Here is a 19,775-nt window from a genome sequence, read left to right as displayed (position 1 = left end):
AAATACCTCGCTGTGCAGCAATCGGTTGTAATAACAATGGCGATCACAGTTTTCCTTAGGATTTACGCATAAGATGACTGGGAAAAATCTCTAAAAAGACGTAATTTCAAAGCTATAAACTCTTCGAGGCTATGTTCGGAAGCGGAAAATTTTATTGAATCCGATTAGAAAGGTGTAAGCTCCTCTACAGGTTTGCATAAACTACTTTTAAATTATGATGTACATATATGGTATAGGTACTAAGGTATGTAAGAAGTACTAATTATTAGGCATTAATTTTAGGTTTACCTCAAGTTCATAGATATTTAAAAAAGACAGCAATCCCAACTATTTTCGCATGGAAGAACCCACTACCACAGAAATTATCGTAATAATATAATTATAGGGGCAGCCAAGTCATTAACATCAGTGGAATGGATCAATTTATTTTGGTGTTAGTTAAATTAAGAAGAAATAAACCTGATTTTGAGATGGTAAATTTTTTTGGCATTAGTACTGCTGCTGTTGGGAATATATTTGTTACATGGGTAAATTTTGTTTATGAATTATGGAAGGAATAGATATTTGGCCTAGTCGCTCACTGGTTGATTATTATAAGACAGATTCAGACAGATCCAGGTACCAGAGTGATAATAGATGGTACAGAAATACCCCTATCAAAGTCAGAAAACCCTGCAGCGCAACAAACAACATTTAGTAGCTACAAATACCACAACACTATAAAATTAATGGTGGGCGCTACATCTGGTGGCATTTGTTCAGTTCATCTCGTATTGTTTTATTCAGATGGATATGCAGCCTCTACCGGTGACCATCAAATAACTGAAAGAAGTTCCCTGTTATCTGTTAGTGATGAAAAAGATGCAATAATGGCTGACCGTGGATTCAATTGTGTTACTGGAGATTGATAAGTCAGTGAAATATATTGGTTAGTGCAAAAAGGCAAAATATGTTTAATGTTTATATTATATAAGGGTACTAGCAAGAAATCCAGCCCATTCGAGCCTTGAAGAATTGAAGGTAGCTTTGTTAGAGGAGTGGGAAGGTATTCCTCAAGATACCGTCAAAAAATTAATAAGGTCGATGAAGAACCAAATACGGGCTGTAATTAGGGCTAGGGGGGCAATACCAAATAGTGAACTAATAAATGTTATACTGTTTAAGAAAAAAAAAACGTTTTTTATTTGTCAATTCTGAACATAACTCCTTTACCCAAAATCCCATTTTTCCCCCATTTAAGTTCAGACACCAATAGTAAAAAAGTATACATGGATATTAATAATGACATCTCATAAAAGCTGAAGTTTTTAGCTTTCAAATGACATATCATTTTTATTAAAATGTTGTATACTTTCACTTAAAACAATCTTTGAATGCAAAGGTAGCGCTTGCGGCTTGAGTCGATTTGTTTGCTCGCGAGTGTAGTTTAGTTCAACTAAGATATAATATTTAGGAGCATTGTTTCTATACTCTATACCATTACTTATACTCTATGCAAAAATACTAAGATAATGCCTAATGCACAAGCCGTGCCAGAGCCATAAAGGAAAAAAAAAAAAGAAGATAAATGCCATGAGCTGCGGAGTGCGGGGCCGCATTAGTTTTCTAAAAGTGGTAAATGTAAATTACTAAAAAAATATTTTATTTTCGTCACATTTAAGTTGTTTAAATTTGGTAAACAATGTTTTGTTCTCTCAAGGGAACGTAATTTTATTCATGGGTAAGACCATAAATCTTATATCGTGTGCCTCCGATCTATTGAAAAAGTATATTGCTGTTATGCAGAAGAGTTCAAGACTTGTGTAAATTAACTTAGTGTGTAATTTGGTGTTTTTAGCAAATAGTAATGGAGTTTAGTAGTCACACTAATGAGGTTTTGGACCCGGTAGAAATTGACTTCTTCTCCGATCGATCGCGAACACCTAGTCCAACACCTGTCTTAACAAGTAATGTTTGTTGTGATTTGGAGGACATATTGAGCGACGTAAGTTCTCGCATATTTTATAAATGTTCAAAAAAAATAGTAAACAAGTTATCATACAAATTAAACGACATTAATATTTAGTACTAATTTATTCTTAATTCTAATTATGTGACATCTAATGACATATTTTGTACACAGTATTTATAATTTTAAATTTAATTACTTTAAATTATCATCTTAAAATTATCATCATAAAGAATGTTACCTTTTGTCTATTAATTTATATTTATATCATAAGGCATATTATTGTAAATAAATAATTAAATAATTTCACCCAGATACCACATTTTAATCTTTAAAACTTTATAAATCTAAAATAGTATTTAGGAGCGCAAACTAATTTAGATTTTGGTATTTAGTTTTCATAAATTTTATGCAGGTTGTTAATTTATAAATTGGCAAGATTAATCTAAACAAATTAACAGTTATAACATAATGTTTAATAGATTCTAAAGAACTTTTTAAAAGATTTACCTAATTACGTAATAGGTATTTACAATGAAAAAAATATATGTTTAATGTATTATTTATTAAATTCTACATTAGGGTTAGCATGATTGCGACATGTTTGGCAATTTTTACCTCTTTAATTGCCTATGATTATTACCACTGTTGATCTCCTTTTTATGTACTTTGCTCTTGTTTATTGTTTATTATATATACCCAATATATTAATTTTCTAACAACTAGTTTGACTGTTCTTGCTGTAAAAATAATTGTGAAATATATGTTTTCAGGCTATTTCAGAGTCATTACAAGGATCTCTAAGAGTGAGTTGCAGTCAGTTGATTAATCAAGAGTTAACTATAAGACCAGAAGCAAATATTGAATCAAACGTTCCCGAGGGGCTTGACCTGTATACAGTAATATACGAAGTAGAGAGTGATAGTGAAAGCAAAATGGCTGATGTGAAAGGATCATCTGCACACACTTCTGCCAAAGATCAGGTTAGCAGTTATACTATCTTTCTAATTTCAGTACACACTGAAATGGTGCTTACAATGTTCAGATTTGAGATTCAGAAATTTTGCTTATTCATTTCTGAATTCATCAAATCCATTAAGCACTATTCACTAAGCACCGTTAAAACCCTAATTGTGATATAATAATACTTGTCCCGTAAGTGAACTATTTTACAATGATGCTATGAAAATATTTCTCATATATTGTTGCTGGTTTTTTTTTTTTTTTTAATATTTCCTTTTTTTAAAGTCAAGATTTACTCTGAAATATATAATATATATATATATACTCTGCATCTATGATAATACTAATATTAACTGTGTAACTCTTAATCCCCGGATGTGCACCAATGGAATTTCTGTCTATGTTTGCATTTAACATTCGCTCGATCGGTGAAGGAAAACATCCTTAGGAAACTGGCTTGCCTTAGACCCAAAAAGTCGACGGCGTGTGTCAGGCACAAGACGCTGATCATCTACTTACCTATTATATAGACAAATGATCGTGAAACCGTTTCAGAAATCTGATGCCCAGACCTAAAGAAGTTTTAGCGCCAGTGATTGATTTTTAAATTTTTTTTATTATATTTAACTTTTGCAATATTTTCTAGTCTGAAATATTTAGAATCTACGGCGTGCGTAATTAGCAATTACTGGGCAAGGTCATGCTAAATAAAACTAACCAATTTAGAATAACATTTGTAAGGCTATAAAAACCACTAAACTCATTACCGAGAGCCACCTATACAATTTCAGAATTACTTTTTCAGAGCAGTTGAATGTACGTAATACATGCTACGGGTTAAACATTGTTTACAAAATGGGTAGATTTTAGTTGGTTGGCCTGGAACCTTCTTCTGTGTTCAGTGTTAAAAGAGTTTTGTGGGCAAAAACTGAAATTCAGAGAAGTCGTTTGAACTATTTATACATGTCCGTAAGTCTAACATAACGCATTGGGGATCAAGGAAACAATAACATAGTGATACTGGATTAATATATTATGTACTGATATAACATATTTTTTGAACTACTTATCGACAATCTGTGTTTAAGAAAGCAGAGAGAGAGTAATCCGTGAGATATATAAAAATGTATTTTGTTCAGCCTTCTCTAGCTCGTTGCATCTTACTTTTAAAACTAGTTAGCAACGTCGAACCGGTCTATATTCTGTTAAATCTATTATTTGATATATTTAACGACCAGCGAAGCGGTTTAGTAATAAACAGTTTAGTTTAAGCTTTTAATACGCGGTAGCAATTACGTGAACATGGAATTGATTTGTTTTTGTAGAATTACTTGATGTAGAGAAGACGCGAGTCGTGGTTTCTGTAATAGGTCACTAGGTTATCGTGTCACGGTACTGCAACAGTGATAAAGGTTAAAAAACAGGGAATCTTAGGTCTTGTGACTTTTCAGTACTGTATGGGACAATGCGTAATCGGACCGCAAGTGATTTTTCAAAACAATCAACCGATCTGTGAAATAGATGCAGATGTATTTAATTCCGCACAACGGCTACGGTTTTGAGTAAGGCAAGACAAGATAAATGTCGAGCAATCCCTCTCCGAGCGGCTTGATCCTTTGGCGTGGCGTTGCGAGATGTGGGGTCACTCTGCATCTTCTACCGCATTTACCATGGAGAGTGTTCAGAGGAGTTGTTCGGATTAATATCTGCAGCTGAGTTTCATCATCGGACGTCGAGGCAGAATACGAAATTCCACCCGTATCACCTCGACGTCCGCCGTTCCACAACTGAGCGTTTTTCGAGGCAGTGTTTGCCGCGCATCACCACTATGTGAAACCAGCTGCCCACTGGGGTATTTCCGAACCAATTCGACTTAGTATCCTTCAAGAAAAGAGCGTACCAATTCTTAAAAGGCCGGCAACGCACTCGCGAGCCCTTTGGCATTGAGAATGTCCATGGGCGGAGGTATCACTTAACATCAGGTGAGCCTCCTGCCCGTTTGTCCCCTGTTCTATAAAAAAATGTAAAGAAATAAGTAAAATGAAACTCATCCAATACCTATTGCCCTGATCAATTGTTGCGATAACAGAAAAGACATAAATCAATTGCCAGACATCTGTAGCTCAGGCATTTCATGTTAACTAATAACGACAAACTACCTTGTTTTGGCTCGGGCTGTCCATTGTTTGCTTGGCATTCGTACGAGCGACACATGTCGGTACGCACATCGAGACAATTACGGGTGAACTCTTAGTTCATTTAGAAAAACATAAGAGAGGAGCAGCTAAAGTTTGTCGTTCCAAAGGAAATACTAAGTGAAATTCAATTCCAATGTTTTTCAACGACAAGCGCGATAGAGGAAAAAGCTATAGGGTAACGGATTAAATGTGTCGCGGTGAATCCCAAGTGAAAGGGAAAATGTTGGTGTTTCAATTAGTATTCTATATTTAAGTTTTTGATATCGTGTTATCTGTTCAAAGTGGTTATTTTGGTTTCGCTTTTATCTTGTTGATTACTGTGTTTTATGGTTCTAAACTGTTAACGTCGTCAAGATAGCTCAATACGTACGATTAGTAGATGTATTGAAAGGACTGAGACCTGAAGTGTTTTACTTTTAATTACCTAAGCTATTCGGTTGTTGGAATGATATATGGCACATGTTTAGTGGTCTATAATGTCCAATAAAGCCAATTCGTAATGCGCGATGATTCAGTGGCAGAATGGTGATAAATCAAGTGGCTCGTGATATTGGTGCTGGGCGGTGCTAACGATTGGGCGAGGAATGCTTATTCACAATGTACGCCAAGGTCGTAATCAAGGTAAATTAGCACCCTCTTTTAACATCTATTTAAGCAAAGTCGGGATCGCAGGATTCTGAGGAATGCTCCTTTACGATAAAACGCTGTGTAATGTATCGCCTGGCTGACTTACGTTTACGTTATTTCACAACTAAATAAAGGTACACGTTATTTATATAAATAATGGTATGATTTTACTTTTTAATTTGATGAAAAATTTGTTCATTTTTTCGTTGTTACCTTAGAAGAATAATTACTAAGGCTTTCAGAGTTTCTTCCTAATTACTTAAACTTTATCCGACGGTACGATAAAAAGTTAGGTGAAGATCACTAATATGGCTAAACTATAAAAATATGTAGATTTTTCGGATGTATGTTTGGGAGATCTTTACTGAAGCAGAAGATATGCAAGTGATAAAAAGTTCTGTCACTTTTCTAAAATTAGGATATTATCACTCGCACAGCTAATGCGATAATGGCTGATGCTCGAGTGATTCACTCCATCCTTGCGTTGTTTAGTGTTGAAGCAATGGGCCCTGTTGTGTAATTTTTTAATATTCACAGCTTGAAAAGCAAATAAAATGACGCTTGGACATAGACGATTTTCGGAATTTTCATTTGTGGTACTCGATTCGATTGAATAAATAAATAAAATAATAATAAATAAATAAATATAAAAAGTCTTCTCCGGATTCCTCACGATTAAAATTTGTATAAATATTGCTGCTGCTATGTTATTATTAAATAATTGAATTCCGTCTGCAGGACGCTTGCAGGCACGTGGGCGGCTCAAAGTTCTACGAAGTGATGGAGGGGACCAGCGTCGGGGACGCCAGCATTCCGTCTCCCACGGAGAAGCAGGATCCCACCAAACCCACGGAGAGTGACGACGAAGGTAAAATTACGGTCTGCCCGAGTGGGTCTCGGCGAACGAGAGACAACTTTGGACGAATGGAGAAAACATATTTTTTATAACTTCTTTGCTCGTTATACAGTTGCAAACGCTTCACGAGAATTTTAATTTTTTTTACAATTTACTTAGAACAAATGCGCGATATCGATGAGACTGCATTCGCGAGTACGGTGCCGTTGTCCCCAGTGTCGGACGTGGACCAGGAGTGCACGGTGTTCTGCGGCGTCAGCTACCTCGGGGCTCAGAACATCGCGGACCCCAAGTCGGAGACGGACATACAGAGGATCATGAAGGAGTTGAGCTCGATGCCCGAGAACAGAGACGGGATCGCGGTCTCCATATCCGTTCCGGTCTGCTCGCAGGGACTCGTCGTGTGAGTGTCGCGTGCGTCGCCGGAGAATTAATTCGATGCGCAGACAGTACAGCTCCGAACCTCCCGCAGCCTCTACCAAGCGGAGAGCAACGGCGTGATGGCCCGCTACGCGGTGAACCGCATTTCCTTCTACGCCCGAGGCGCGGTGGGCTCTCCCGTCGCCTCGTGCTTCGCCTTCACCTGGTCCCACGGAGAGACCAAGGAGTCGGCCGTCTACAGGTGCCACGTCTTCAGGTGCCACATCGCCGAAGCCGTCAGCCAGGTGTCGAGTGAGTGAAAAGCTTCCAAATATTTGTCGATACGTGTTTGATTTAGGTAAAATATAATTTCATCTTTGACATTTGACCCGGCAAATCGCGACATGTTCGAAAAGCGACCCAATTTCGTCGCAATAAAGTCGGCAATTTGAGTCAGTTGACTTCGTCGTTTCAAACGACGCGATCGCAATTTTTCTACTTTATTTAAATACTGCGTTTTCGTAAACGTTGCAATTTCTAAAATACAGTAACCAGTGCAGTATATTTTTGGTGTCAGACTGAAGAGGTTTTGATTAATCGCTTCGATGTAACACGAAACTGTGCCGTGATACGGCTTATCTAAACGTTCGGATTTGTTTGTTCTCCATTCGGTTGACCGACGTCGGTCGAGCGCCAATCGTGAAATCGTATGAAAACTTGTTTAATTGTTTAATTATAGTGAAATGCGATAAATTATTCTCGTTAGTTTCGTCGCGGATCCTTCTAACCGAATATAATTAATGTGTGCCTAAAAGAAGAATTTTTCCAGAATATGTGGGCATGAATTTATTTTATAGTTATCCGCCCACATTTTATGCTTAATGTTTTTTACGATTAGATGCGACTCTGAAAATTCATTTCGAGAAGGAAATCACAAAGAGTTCTAGAGATGTAGTAGGACGTAAGATGACGTCTCTCCCTGTTTAGGTTGTTTCGCCAAAGCCTTCGAGAGGATACCGCGCTCCATGGCGTCTTCTCTGATCGGCGATTCGAGCGCCGCTCCTTCCATGACCGGATCCCTGACCGAGGGCTCGGGCCCGGCCGCTCCGCCCATGCAGCTCATGCACGTGCTCGAGTGCTCCGTGGACATCAAGGAGACCGATGCCAAGGTACGTCGCTCGGTGAAGAAAAACGAAGCGAATCGAGAGACTTATTATGATCCGCGTCGCGTCGCCGTGTTGCAGGGCTCGTTCAGCCACGTCCCGAAGGAGCGCCTCGGGTACAAGCTGCGAGGAGGCATCGACAAGCAGGTCACCATCAACGTCAAGCAGGTCACGAACAACGTGCCGACGGACTCCGACGACATGACGGTAACCGCTTCGTTGTTTTACTTATTCATTTCTCGTTCGAGAGTTACGGCTTCATGTGAAATGAAAACCTTGCAGCCGTCGTACACCGGAGGCCTCTTCATCGAGAGATGCTTCGGCATACTTCTGGCGCCGGGACGGAGCGTCAAACATTCGGACATGCAGCTTCTCGAAATGGTAAAGGTGGAGTTCGACTCGACCTCGACGGTCTCGCCGGTTTGACTCATCCCAATGTGTAAAACGGCAGGTGAGCGGCGCGTCGGGCGGCTCGGGGTGCTCGGTGTGCGCGCTGTGGAACGCCGGGGAGTCGGCCCTCGCGGCCTTCAACGTCGCCGGCGGGGACGGCGCTCCCGCCTTCATGTCGATGGCGCTGGACCTCGTCATCCGCGGCATCAGGGATCCGCTTCGGTAGGTCTTCCGCCCGACCCTCACCCCGCTTCCCCTCGCGAGAGCCGTAAACGTGTCTATCGTCGTGTTCGCAGATTGGTCATAGAGACTCCGGTGAAGGTGTACCCGCCCTCCGAGAGGTTCTGGTATTACTCCAAAAGGCCCTTGGTGCAGCAGTTCTACATCAACCTGAGAGAGGTACCGCGCGGTGATCTTTAATTCGTTTAGTCTTTGTTATTTTTAACTCCCGCTCACGCCATGTATTTAAACCCGCAGTCGGCGGACTCCCTGGGTCAGCTGCAGTACGAGGTGGCCAGCGTGGACACCTCCGGGGAGCTGGACAGATCCAGGCTGAACCTGCCCCTCTCCCTGTCCAGTCTCCTCCCGTCGCCGCTCTCCGCTGCGCCCGCGCCGCCTTCGCCGTCGGAGGCCGACTCAGGTCGAAAATAACTTCTTTCTTGACATTGTGTGGCACCTCGTTCTTGTTTCGACAGGTTATGGGCCCAGGCGAATGCTAAAAGTTATTGTTTAGTGAGATATGTCCTTCAAAGAGACCGGATGGTACAAATTCAAGTATTTTCTAACTGTTAGCGAAAAAGTAAATTTTAATTGAAGAGCACATGGCAATCTGTGATGCTTCATCGTCTCCATTGACTCACTCCTCCTCCTCACAGACGGCGACGAACCCTTGCTGAGCGGAACCGGCGAAGTGTCGAAGGACTGCGGAGAGGACGTTCTGGAGAATTGGGCGCAAGTTTTGAGAAGGTACGCGCGAATTAAATTAAATTAGGCCTCCCGGCGGATTCTCGAAGGTTGTGAGTCGAGCGTGATGCGTTACAGCTGGGCGGGGCCCCGGCCTCGAGCCCTGGGACCCTTGGTGCGGGCGGGCGTGCCCGAGGCGCTTCGGGGAGAGGTGTGGCTGCGTCTGGCGGACGTGGACCAGAACCACAAGCTGATGGAGACCTACAGGACGCTCATCAGCAAGGTGCGTCTCTTCGGCTCTCGTCGCGGACGCGGTAGATATACGGATTCCTCAATCGCGAAGTGATTCTCGACAGGATTGTCCGTTCGAAGCGGTGATCCAGCGGGACATAGCGCGAACCTTCCCCGCGCACGACTTCTTCCGCGAGGCGGGCGGCCTGGGCCAAGACTCGCTGCTGAGGATGGCCAGGGCCTACGCGGTCTACGACCACGAGGTGGGCTACTGCCAGGGGCTGAGCTTTCTGGCCGCGACGTTGCTGCTGCACGTGAGTGTTCACTGCTTCTTTCTGGACTCCTCGATTAACTTAGATTATACGTTCTCATAATTGTACTCGTTTAGATGCCGGAGGAGCAGGCCTTTTGCCTGTTGGTTCGTCTCATGTACGGGTACGGCCTGCGGGAGCTGTACAAAGACGGCTTCGAAGCCCTGTACATGAGGCTGCATCAGCTCGATAGGTTAATGGAGGTGAGTTATTTCATCACGCAATTGTGATTTAGAGTGGAATGAAAATCGTTCATGGGCTCTGATTTCAGGAGCAACTGTCCGACCTTCGCGCCCACTTCCGAGAGCTGGGAGTGGAGCCTCACATGTTCGCCTCCCAGTGGTTCCTCACGGTGTTCACGGCCAGGTTTCCTCTACCTCTGGTGAGTCCCATCCGTGGCCGCCCGTCGCGGACGCCCCCGAAGCGCCTCACCGACGATCACGATCCGTGTTCTCCCCCCAGGTGTACCACATCCTGGACGTGTTCCTGCTGCAGGGCGTGGACACGCTGTTCCAGGTGTCCCTAGCTCTGCTCACCCGCTGCAAGAAGGATCTAATGCAGCACGACTTCGAGGGGGTGCTCAAGTACTTTAGGTATTTGAAATTATTAAATTTTATTAATCTCTTAATCGACATCAATTTCGACGAATGAGAACAATCTCTGCGCCCCACCTCCAGGGTCACTCTGCCGAAGAAGTGTCGGGCGGAAGAGTCCTCTCGGCAGATCGTGAAGCTGGCTTGCGGCATCAAGGTCAAGAGGCTGCCCAAGTACCAGCTGGAGTACGAGAAGTTCATCAAAGGTATTCCTTATTTATGACACGGTGTTCGTTCGGGGTCTTTAAAACCAAACTTCAGTATAAAAATACGTATTTTATTCAGAATCGGCCGAAGAGGAGAAGATCAACGCGGAGTTGGAGCGACTGAAAGTGATCAATGCGCAACTGCAGCAGGACAAAGACACTCTGGAGAAACAACTCGCGCAGGTATCGGAGGCCGACGCACGTTAGCTGCTAGTTTTTTATTAGCTTTTCTCTTTTATAACCGCTCGGGAGAACAATTTCAGAGTCGCAATAAGTTGGAAGAAGCCCGGAAGGAGTCGGGCCACCACTCGGCCGTGGCCCGGGACTACCGAGAGATCTGCGGCAGGCTCGACAGGCAGCTGCATCGTCTGCAGGTATTTCGCTCTCCGATGCGCCCGGAGTCTGCCCCTCTTCGCTCGGTTCCCTCTCTACGGCATCTATTTCGCTACAGGACTGCACCAAGAGCTGCGTGGGCTGCGGCCTGAAGCTGGCTCAGTGGGACGAGGAGGAGCGCCGGGCGGGCGAGAGCGAGGAGAAGACCTGGAGCGAGGCGGAAGCTCGTCTGAAGCAGCGGGTGCGGGAGCTGGAGCTGGAGCTGGCGCAGGTCAAACTGGCGCACGTGCAGGCGCAGTGCAGCAATCAGGTCGGTCCTCCCTCGAATGCGATGTCTCGATTCGAGTTTCAGTTCCCGCGAAGTGGAACTTCTCCTACTCTCCTTTTGAGTTTACTCGAACCGCTTCCCGATCGTTGCAGGAACTCAGTCACCGGCTGAACTCCGCCCTCAACGAGATGCAGTCGGCGATGAACCAGAAGCAGGCCGTGGCGCCCTGGCTCGTCCGCACTCTCGGTGAGGCTCGCTCCTAGTTCTCGCGTTCTCCGTCCGCTTCCGGTTGACGTTCCTCGTGGACCCGTCTGATCGCCGTCTCTCGTTGTAGGTCATTGAGCCGACGCTTCGAGGAGGAGGTGAATACGTAGTTCTCGGCTCTCAGTTCGGAAGTAGATCCGTCGTCGTCCGATCGGACGTAGACTAGAGGGCGCGTCGCGGTGGAGTCCCGGCTTCGACCCGATCTAATGCTCGGCCTCGTCTCCCGTAGGTTCGATCGTGGAGGCCGCTCAGAGCCGACCCTCCTTCCAAACGTACCTCCCGAACTCGAGCTCCGAGCCGACGCCGCCCGTCCGCCGGCGGCCCCACCCCGGCCCGCGGGGGCCCGGCGAGAGGCGCGTCTCCGAGCCCCGCAGCCCGGACGTCGTCCGCCGGACGCGGGACCCCAACGCCGAGAGGCGCTCCTCGCTCGTCGAGCCCGGCGTCTCCGGGGGGGAGAGGGAGGCGAACAGGCGGAGCTGCGACGCGACCACCGTCAGGAATCTGTCGCTGGGTTGACGGATCCCCCGACGAGGCGGGACCTCGAGCGCATCGACGTCGCTCCGTGCCCCACTCGTCACCCCCCCACTAGTCAACGCGACGCATCTCTAGAGTCTTCTGACACCGTGACGTTAAGAGAATAGCCGTAGTCAAACACACTGTATATAATAGTTTAAATGTCATCACAATTTTAGTCGAAGAGACTCTACGCATGTATCTTACGAATAGCCGTTAATAGAAAGGTATCTTGTGAATAATTGAGTGTATCGTTCGGCCGCCGAGGTTTACAGAGTTTTAGAAGTGGCCCACGATTTTTCTTTTTAACATATTAGCGTATTTTTGTTTGGTGTCGATTTATGTGACCTCGATAAATCGATACTGTCCAAAAATTAATGCAAAGTAAACGTTTTGATTAATTGAAAAATGGGCCCAAAGACGTAATCGTGCGCACGGTGAGCGAGTGCCACATTTCGACAATAACCGAGTCACGTAACGACGCTCGGGGCGATCGTGCCTTTTGTTTCGAATGCATATCGAATGGTATTTTAATTAATGTTCGACTATCGCTAACTTAATTACCGTTTATTGCTAATATCTTCAATCATCGGAAACTTTATATATATATGAAGATAAATGGTACATATCTTTGTGAAATATTGTGCGACTAAAGTTAGATCTGAGTTAGGAAGCTTACGATTATCAGTATTCGTCACTCGAGAACCGCAAAATATGATGATCTCGATTGAAATGTTAAAATTTATATTAAGTATTATTTCAAAATCATTAAGTTTGCATTTGTATTCTAGTATTCGATTGAAAAATATCATTGTGTTCACCGATGTTTCTTATGTTTGATGTAAATGCGACAGTTTTTTAAATAAGCTCTTTAATGCGAGCGAAAAAGAAATGTTTCTGGCGTCCGTCACAAAGCATTCCACGTCGAAATAGCTGGATTATTGTGACCGTCAAATCGTCGATTGTAGATAATTAATAGTGATTTGTTTCCGTCTTATTGTGAAAATGTATGATTTACAAGGAATATTCTCTTTTACTTACACCCTGAAAAAAAACAGCTCCTTGCGAGGACATCCTAGCTTTTATTTTATTTATTAACGCAGCTATATTTTAGTTTTAGTTCATAACATTTACCATGTTTGAAATGACTTCATGTCGCTGGTGCATTCAATTTTTTCTACTACAATCAATTCCGCAATCCGTGAAAAATACTATATTTCGTTTTGCCCTTGACGTAATTCATGGTTATAAACAGCTGTTCGATATTTATGTCTGGGGATTAGAATGATCGTGATTGTCGACGGCGTTATTATTATATTAACTCTTGCAAAAAAAAACGGGCATTTAAGGCCGATTTCAGTTAATTAAATGAAATTTATAAATGATACGGGTACAGTAAGAAGTGGTCGGCTATAAAGACAAAAAGATTTTTTTTTAATTAAATGTAAAAACCTAATTACGAGTGTGACCTCGTCTTGTCAAAATCACAGCATGTTGTACACACATTGATTTACACCATTATAAGTACGTCAGACAATTAAATTTCTTTTAATTAACTGAACGTGAATTTCCTAACATACGCGTTTTTTGCTAAAGAATTTATATATGTATTAGCACTTTTGAAAAGTTATCTTGTGGCTATATACATGGTGATATTTTGTATTTGTTACTATAGTCATTTGTGCCCTTAATACTAATAACGATAACTTAAAACTAAAGCCTATAAAGGTCAAGGGAAAAGGAAGACAGGTGTATGGTAACAGTGCCGACCCCTCACAGCTGCGGCCTGGCGCTCGTGTGAACGGAAACGAGATAAAAACACGAGTCACTTACCGTAAAAAGTTTACGTATTTTGCTCGCACAAGTCAATGTATTGTAAAGAATTATAATTTTCTTCAAAGGCTTCGCTACTGATTTCTTGAAGCTATAGTATTACCTAATAATTTCTTACGCAATTCAAATAACGAAGAAATGATTTCAACCTATGGGATAGTCCGAAGTAGTCATTTATCATTTGCCATAGTCGTACCGGTTGGAAAGTACAAAAAAAGCTTAATTTGCTGTGTGAATTATGGCTGTGTTTTCACTGCACGACTTATTTGCACCCATTGGTATCTTGTATTATATAAGTATATAAGAACAATAGATAGCTAATAGATCAGGATATTGCATAAACCTTCATTCACCATTATGCTTCACTCATTCGAGAATGGCCTGACGCAAGTTTTTAAAGTAGCGAGAGTTACTTTAGCTAGCTTAATGTACATTATTATATATAATTTAGATTTTTTTATTATAATATACTGAAATACAAATTTTAGAAATGTATTGGTGTTGGTTTTTATATATTTATATTTAAAAAAAACAAGACTTTGCCAAGCCTCAGCTTTCAAAATCTAATTTTTATTTATAGTAAGTTATTCAATTTCTGTCGACGCCTAGTATTAATTACCCAGGTAGGTCCATTAGGGCACACGTGATTAAAAGTTCAAACGCACATCCTCAGGAGTGAGTTGCTATGGAATTGGTATAAGTGTTTCATTTATAAATAGTGTATGTCTTCTCGTAAGATGCAAATCTTTAATTGCCTGTATAATTCCGTCCCTGTTTGAATAATGAATGAATAATGAGTAACCAATGATTACAAGATTTTCGCACGATATGCGCCGGTGAAAACTTAAGTGTCACCGGCATAATGGAGGTTTCACACAACAGTTACTTGTCACGTTAATTACTTTAAAATCTCTTTTATGACAGCTAAAGAAAGTTGTTTGAATAACTTACACTGTCCAAATGACAACTATTCATTAGTATAATTATTACTTGTAACAGGACTGAGGCATTATATTACCATTGTTGAATGAATCTCTTTTTATATATGCTGATTACTATAGATAACGTTTTCGACCATTGCAAAAAAATATTAACACCAAATTCTATTATTTAAAAAAATACATTTCATAGTTCTTTCCAGCGACAAGAGACTACGTCGCTTTTTTTACATTAAATCGAATGTAAAAGGCCCAATAAATCGAAGCATGCAATATAAATTAGGGAATGCCACAAATAAATCGCAAGCAGAAAGAGAATGGGCGCCTCTTGGCGTTCTGATCTTAATTTTATTGTTTCGCCATAAGCAATTATCTCCAAATAACTGCAGACGTCTGAAACTTGTTTTCTATTTGTTGATATTTTGAGTTGTTTGAATTGGAGCAACGACCATTCATCTGGATGCCCACTTCGAATCTCGTGAGGAGGCATCACACGAATGTGTAGTAGTTGTTTTAAATTATATTTACGAAATACTGTTAATGATTTGTTTATTTTACGGTAAGTCCTGAGATAGTGACTAAATTCAATAAATGTAGAAAAGTAACAACCTGAACAGATTAACGATCTTACTTATAAATCTTGAATAGCAACTCGACACGAGAATGTAAACGATAAAAATGCTATTTGAGACTTAAGTGCACGTTAATGAATAAGGACGTAATTTTCTAAGTCTAAATAGCTGTCCAATAAAAGAATTACATTTGTCGTCGTTTATTAAAAAATAACCTAAGGCGGGATATGATTATGCGATATTGACCTCTTCTTGATAGTTAACAATGTACAAAATAGAATAAAAAACCTATATCAGATTCAAATAAATTTTAGAATTTCTTTATTGAGCCTGTTAAATTTTATTATCTTTTTTTATAGTAAGTACGTATATTAAATATTTTTAATTTCTCTAGAATTCTAAAATATAATAAAATACATCACCGTTTTCAATTTGTTAAATAAGTTTGGTGAATATTATTGTAACAGTATTTCTCAGGCACATTTCTCCGATCACGTTCTGTGCGCACGCGCATAACAAATCGTTCATAATTATAACATAGATCAAAGAGGTAAGTAGATCGGATCTATTACAAATGTCACGTTAATCATAAACATTGGGACAGGCTTCATGATGGAATACGCTTACCTGCAGTAGATATCATTAACTTACTTAAAGGCCTACTTAAACCTTAAATACTAGAAAGTAATATAATGAAAGGTTACTTCGCAAAGATGAATTTCATCGTTACAGTATTGTTTTACGCAACACTTCCCGGAAGACATTAGTATGGTCTTTCAACAGAATCTGATCACAATGCATATCGATTACACATCGCTTCAGCACTTTGAGAGTGTTTTTCTTTTATTATAACTGAGCAACCACCAGGTTTTATTGAAAGTAAAATTGTAAGATTTTATTTATCCTAATAATTTTTCATTTCTATTTAATTAATCTAATTATATTATATTGTGACTTTCAATATGCGCTACCGCAGCTGTTTCATATTCAAGAAGATTCTTGTACGTGCAGAGCCTAGAAGATTGTCTTCTGTGGCAGCGCTAATGTCATGCGGTCAGCGGAGAGTAATGATGGCTGGTGAACGGTGACCACTTCCTGCAATGTTTGTGCAAATTTGTCTGTTATATGAACATCGACCATCACGCGGATGTTATCATGCCTCTATCATATTATATAGTTTTCTATTCAATTTAATGATAATTTACATAAAATGCATAAATTATCGGGAACTTATGTAAGTAGAGCTTAGATTAGATTTTTTTATTTTTATATAAGTAGAATGTTTAAAGTTGCTTCTGACTTTTAAGAAATAGAAAATAATAATCATAGATGAGTCAGCCTTATCAGTGCAAAAAAACGTAGATAAAGTTGTTTTGGGTTTTTTATATTGTAGCCTGGCGCCACTTGCTATGTTATTTATCTTGTATTCTACTTAACCGAAATACGAATAAGCAATAACTTAAAACATCTGAATTAAAGTTACAATAAATAATTCAGCTGTGTGCGTAGGCGCAGGAACCTAGAATTAGATAAGTACCTAAATCGATCACTACCCTGACCTAATAATATCTTGAATAAGCACTATGTTTGTAGAGAAACTTTATATTGGCCGGAGGAGATCTTAAAAGTGAAAAAGTCGTGTTTCGCTTTCTTTATTCCCGTTTAGTCGAACACATTCCGATGTTTAGATATAACTTTGTACATAATTGGTAATGAAATGAAAATCACGTAAAAGTTGCTGTTCCTCAACCTTTAAAATTTTCCTTGAAATCAAAAACTACATGTCGAATTGCAAACCATATTTTGGAGTCGGTAAAATATTTTTTTTTTTCTTTGGATAAACTTGGATTAATAGTTTCTTAAATCTTAAACTGAATAATTTCATTAGTTCATTCAAATCAAAAGGAGCTAGTCACGAAACTAAATGTTCTTCATATATTCATTTGAAGTCACGCGTCGCTCTTATCAGCTCAAAAGCTTATTTTAATCCGATGATCGCATCGAGGACAGCCGAAATAAATAAGAAGAAATCCATTTTAATATATTATCGGTGCAATGACAGCTGCCAGATAAAGCAAACAAAAGCAAGCTATCTTGATGCATATCAACTTCTGTCTGTTTGCAAAATTATTTATTTTAAATTTTCATACATTTCGCTTTAATAGATATTTAGAAGAAAGTACATATTAGCATTAAAATGCGTTTAATTTCCTGTCAATCAGCCACCATGCGGCAAAACGTGAACTAAAGAGAACCAACGCCCACTACATAAGTTATTGCCATTTTTACAAGTTCAGTTCTTCAGATCTTAAAAACACTTTAAAATTAAGTTTCACCTAAACGACTTCACGAGAGTTCACGAAGAATATAAAATAGTTAATATTCGAGAATACTAAAAATTAACTGTAAAAATGGCTTACTTGCTGATTTTTAATGTAACAAAATGACGTTCATGTTTCGATGATGAGAATATGTTTATAAATAACAATGAGCTGCAAGTATCGCCTGCACTCTCACGATGTGAGATAACATATCGGTACATGTTCAGAGCAATTAAGCAGAAAATATTTTTCACACTTGATTATTTTAGGTATATGTTAAACGGAAATAGTATGTCAATCGTGTGTAAGCATGCAACAGCAGTACCTAATGAAATATAACACGTTATATTGATATCATTGAACATTTCAAAAATACTATTTGAGCTACAATACAAAATTCAACTGTAAAACAGAATTGTGACGTGACGTCTCCTAGTTCAGGAGACATATGAAACGTAAAACTAGTTTTGCTATAATAGAATAATTTTTCATTTTATAGCAGACTCTGTTTGTACGAATCTTTACACGTATTACGTATTCTGCAAGATCTACTTTCTCCAAACGGTAACGGTAGCGTCACCTCTATGTTATTTAGAATATAAAGTTGTACAACCTTATTTTAGCTTAATATAATTAATTTCTCTACTTTGGTAAAAGAAGAAAATGTTTCCTACTACTTTTTTAAGAGTTTTTATGTAGTTCTCGATAGGACTAGCAAGAACAATTCAACCTAATTCTCTTGTATCTTCTCATATGATGTATGGACTATGACAGTTATCAAGTACACTAATTGGTTGTATGTTTTACTTTTTCTTTAACTAAGCCCACTTTGCGGTTGACAGCGAGATGCCGTGGAATTTCAGCTTTTTCTACCGTCTGCCGTCTAGCTCTAATACCTGTCTAAGTAATGTATTTGTAACTCTCCTTTTTTAAAGCGCTATGTAAAGACTGATGAGTCTGTTTCCTAATATATTTTGTACACAACTTTAAAGTTGAAACAGTAAGAAGGGTTTTTCGAATGAACCGAAACTATAAAACTATAGTACAAAATATAAGACACTGCAATTTAAAGGTATCGCTATTCGCTACTATGCCTATAATTATAAATAGTGACGGAGACACATTTTATTTAAGTGACAGTTATTGATATAATATAAAGCAGCCTTACAGTCAACAATAATCAAGAGTTTCCCGAGCCCGTGAGTCGTTGGCCGTTTTCCGCTAAACAATTTTAAGTCCTTTTTATTTACATAACAGCTATCATTCGACAAAGTAAGCTAGCTTTATATATTCAAATTTATATGACTTAATGCCACCCTATTTTATGTTGAATAGCTTCGTTTATTCGCTGCTCTAATGAGATAGCTCTCGGCTGACGAACAAAGTGCTTTGTTTGCAGAATGCCACCATTGTTGTGCTCGCCATATATTACATATGAGGTAAAAGTAAAGAAAACACGCGGGAAAGATCGGCTGTCATAGCAACAATGCCTCGCAATCTCTTTTATGAATATGCACTTATGATAATTTAAGAGTATTCGATTACTATTCAGTAGCAAAAAACGATGCAAATTAATTTAGAACACCTTTTCACTCGAACAACAACCGGCATAAATACTTATATTTTGTTTTATATCATGAGGTGCGAGGCTGTGCACGCACAACAATAAAGCTAGTCAAAGCGAAAAGTCGAGGTCAAAATTTGGTAACCGATAACATTAGAATCACTTTCTGATGATGCTGATTGAGGTCATTGAGGCTGCATAAGAACTAAATCGTGTATGGACTGATTTGAAATGCTTTTGTGATAACGATTACTACAAAATTTTAACAATTTCTCTTTTAACAATAATGTGACGTCACACAACTATCATAATCTCTGAAGTATAAAATATGAGTTAAGCAAACAAAAGGTTGAAATCGGAACAGAAAGTTGAAATTGCTTATTTAAAAATGTCTTACTTTTAGAATGTATTTAGTAGGTA

The 19,775-nt window shown here is 39.9% G+C and overlaps 1 protein-coding gene across 8 annotated transcripts; it reads left to right on the top strand.

Annotated features, from left to right (window-relative positions):
- The first annotated feature begins 1,503 nt into the window (after positions 1 to 1,503).
- On the top strand, positions 1,504 to 13,151 carry LOC125063295 (rab GTPase-activating protein 1-like). 8 transcript variants are annotated; one of them, XM_047669686.1, is made up of 25 exons: positions 1,504 to 1,614; positions 1,838 to 1,984; positions 2,722 to 2,931; positions 6,475 to 6,604; positions 6,752 to 6,995; positions 7,065 to 7,264; positions 7,940 to 8,121; positions 8,197 to 8,322; positions 8,398 to 8,496; positions 8,567 to 8,727; positions 8,802 to 8,904; positions 8,983 to 9,145; positions 9,381 to 9,471; positions 9,547 to 9,691; positions 9,765 to 9,953; positions 10,028 to 10,153; positions 10,222 to 10,332; positions 10,413 to 10,543; positions 10,628 to 10,749; positions 10,829 to 10,932; positions 11,013 to 11,123; positions 11,201 to 11,392; positions 11,503 to 11,596; positions 11,685 to 11,712; positions 11,844 to 11,959. In XM_047669686.1, the coding sequence occupies exons 1-24, from the start codon at positions 1,519 to 1,521 to the stop codon at positions 11,690 to 11,692; spliced, it is 3,285 nt and encodes a 1,094-aa protein (XP_047525642.1). In that variant the 5' UTR covers positions 1,504 to 1,518; the 3' UTR covers positions 11,693 to 11,712; positions 11,844 to 11,959. The 8 variants fall into 8 exon arrangements, with proteins under 8 accessions (XP_047525642.1, XP_047525639.1, XP_047525638.1 ...); XM_047669683.1 differs by lacking the exon at positions 11,685 to 11,712 and having other exon boundaries at positions 6,809 to 6,995; positions 11,844 to 13,151; XM_047669682.1 differs by lacking the exon at positions 11,685 to 11,712 and having other exon boundaries at positions 11,844 to 13,151.
- The last annotated feature ends 6,624 nt before the right edge of the window (positions 13,152 to 19,775 follow it).

This window comes from Pieris napi, chromosome 3 (genome assembly GCF_905475465.1).
Source record: "Pieris napi chromosome 3, ilPieNapi1.2, whole genome shotgun sequence".
In the NCBI taxonomy this organism is placed as follows: domain Eukaryota; kingdom Metazoa; phylum Arthropoda; class Insecta; order Lepidoptera; family Pieridae; genus Pieris; species Pieris napi.
The sequence above is the reverse complement of the archived record's forward strand: the minus strand, read 5'-3'. Positions and strand labels throughout refer to the sequence as shown.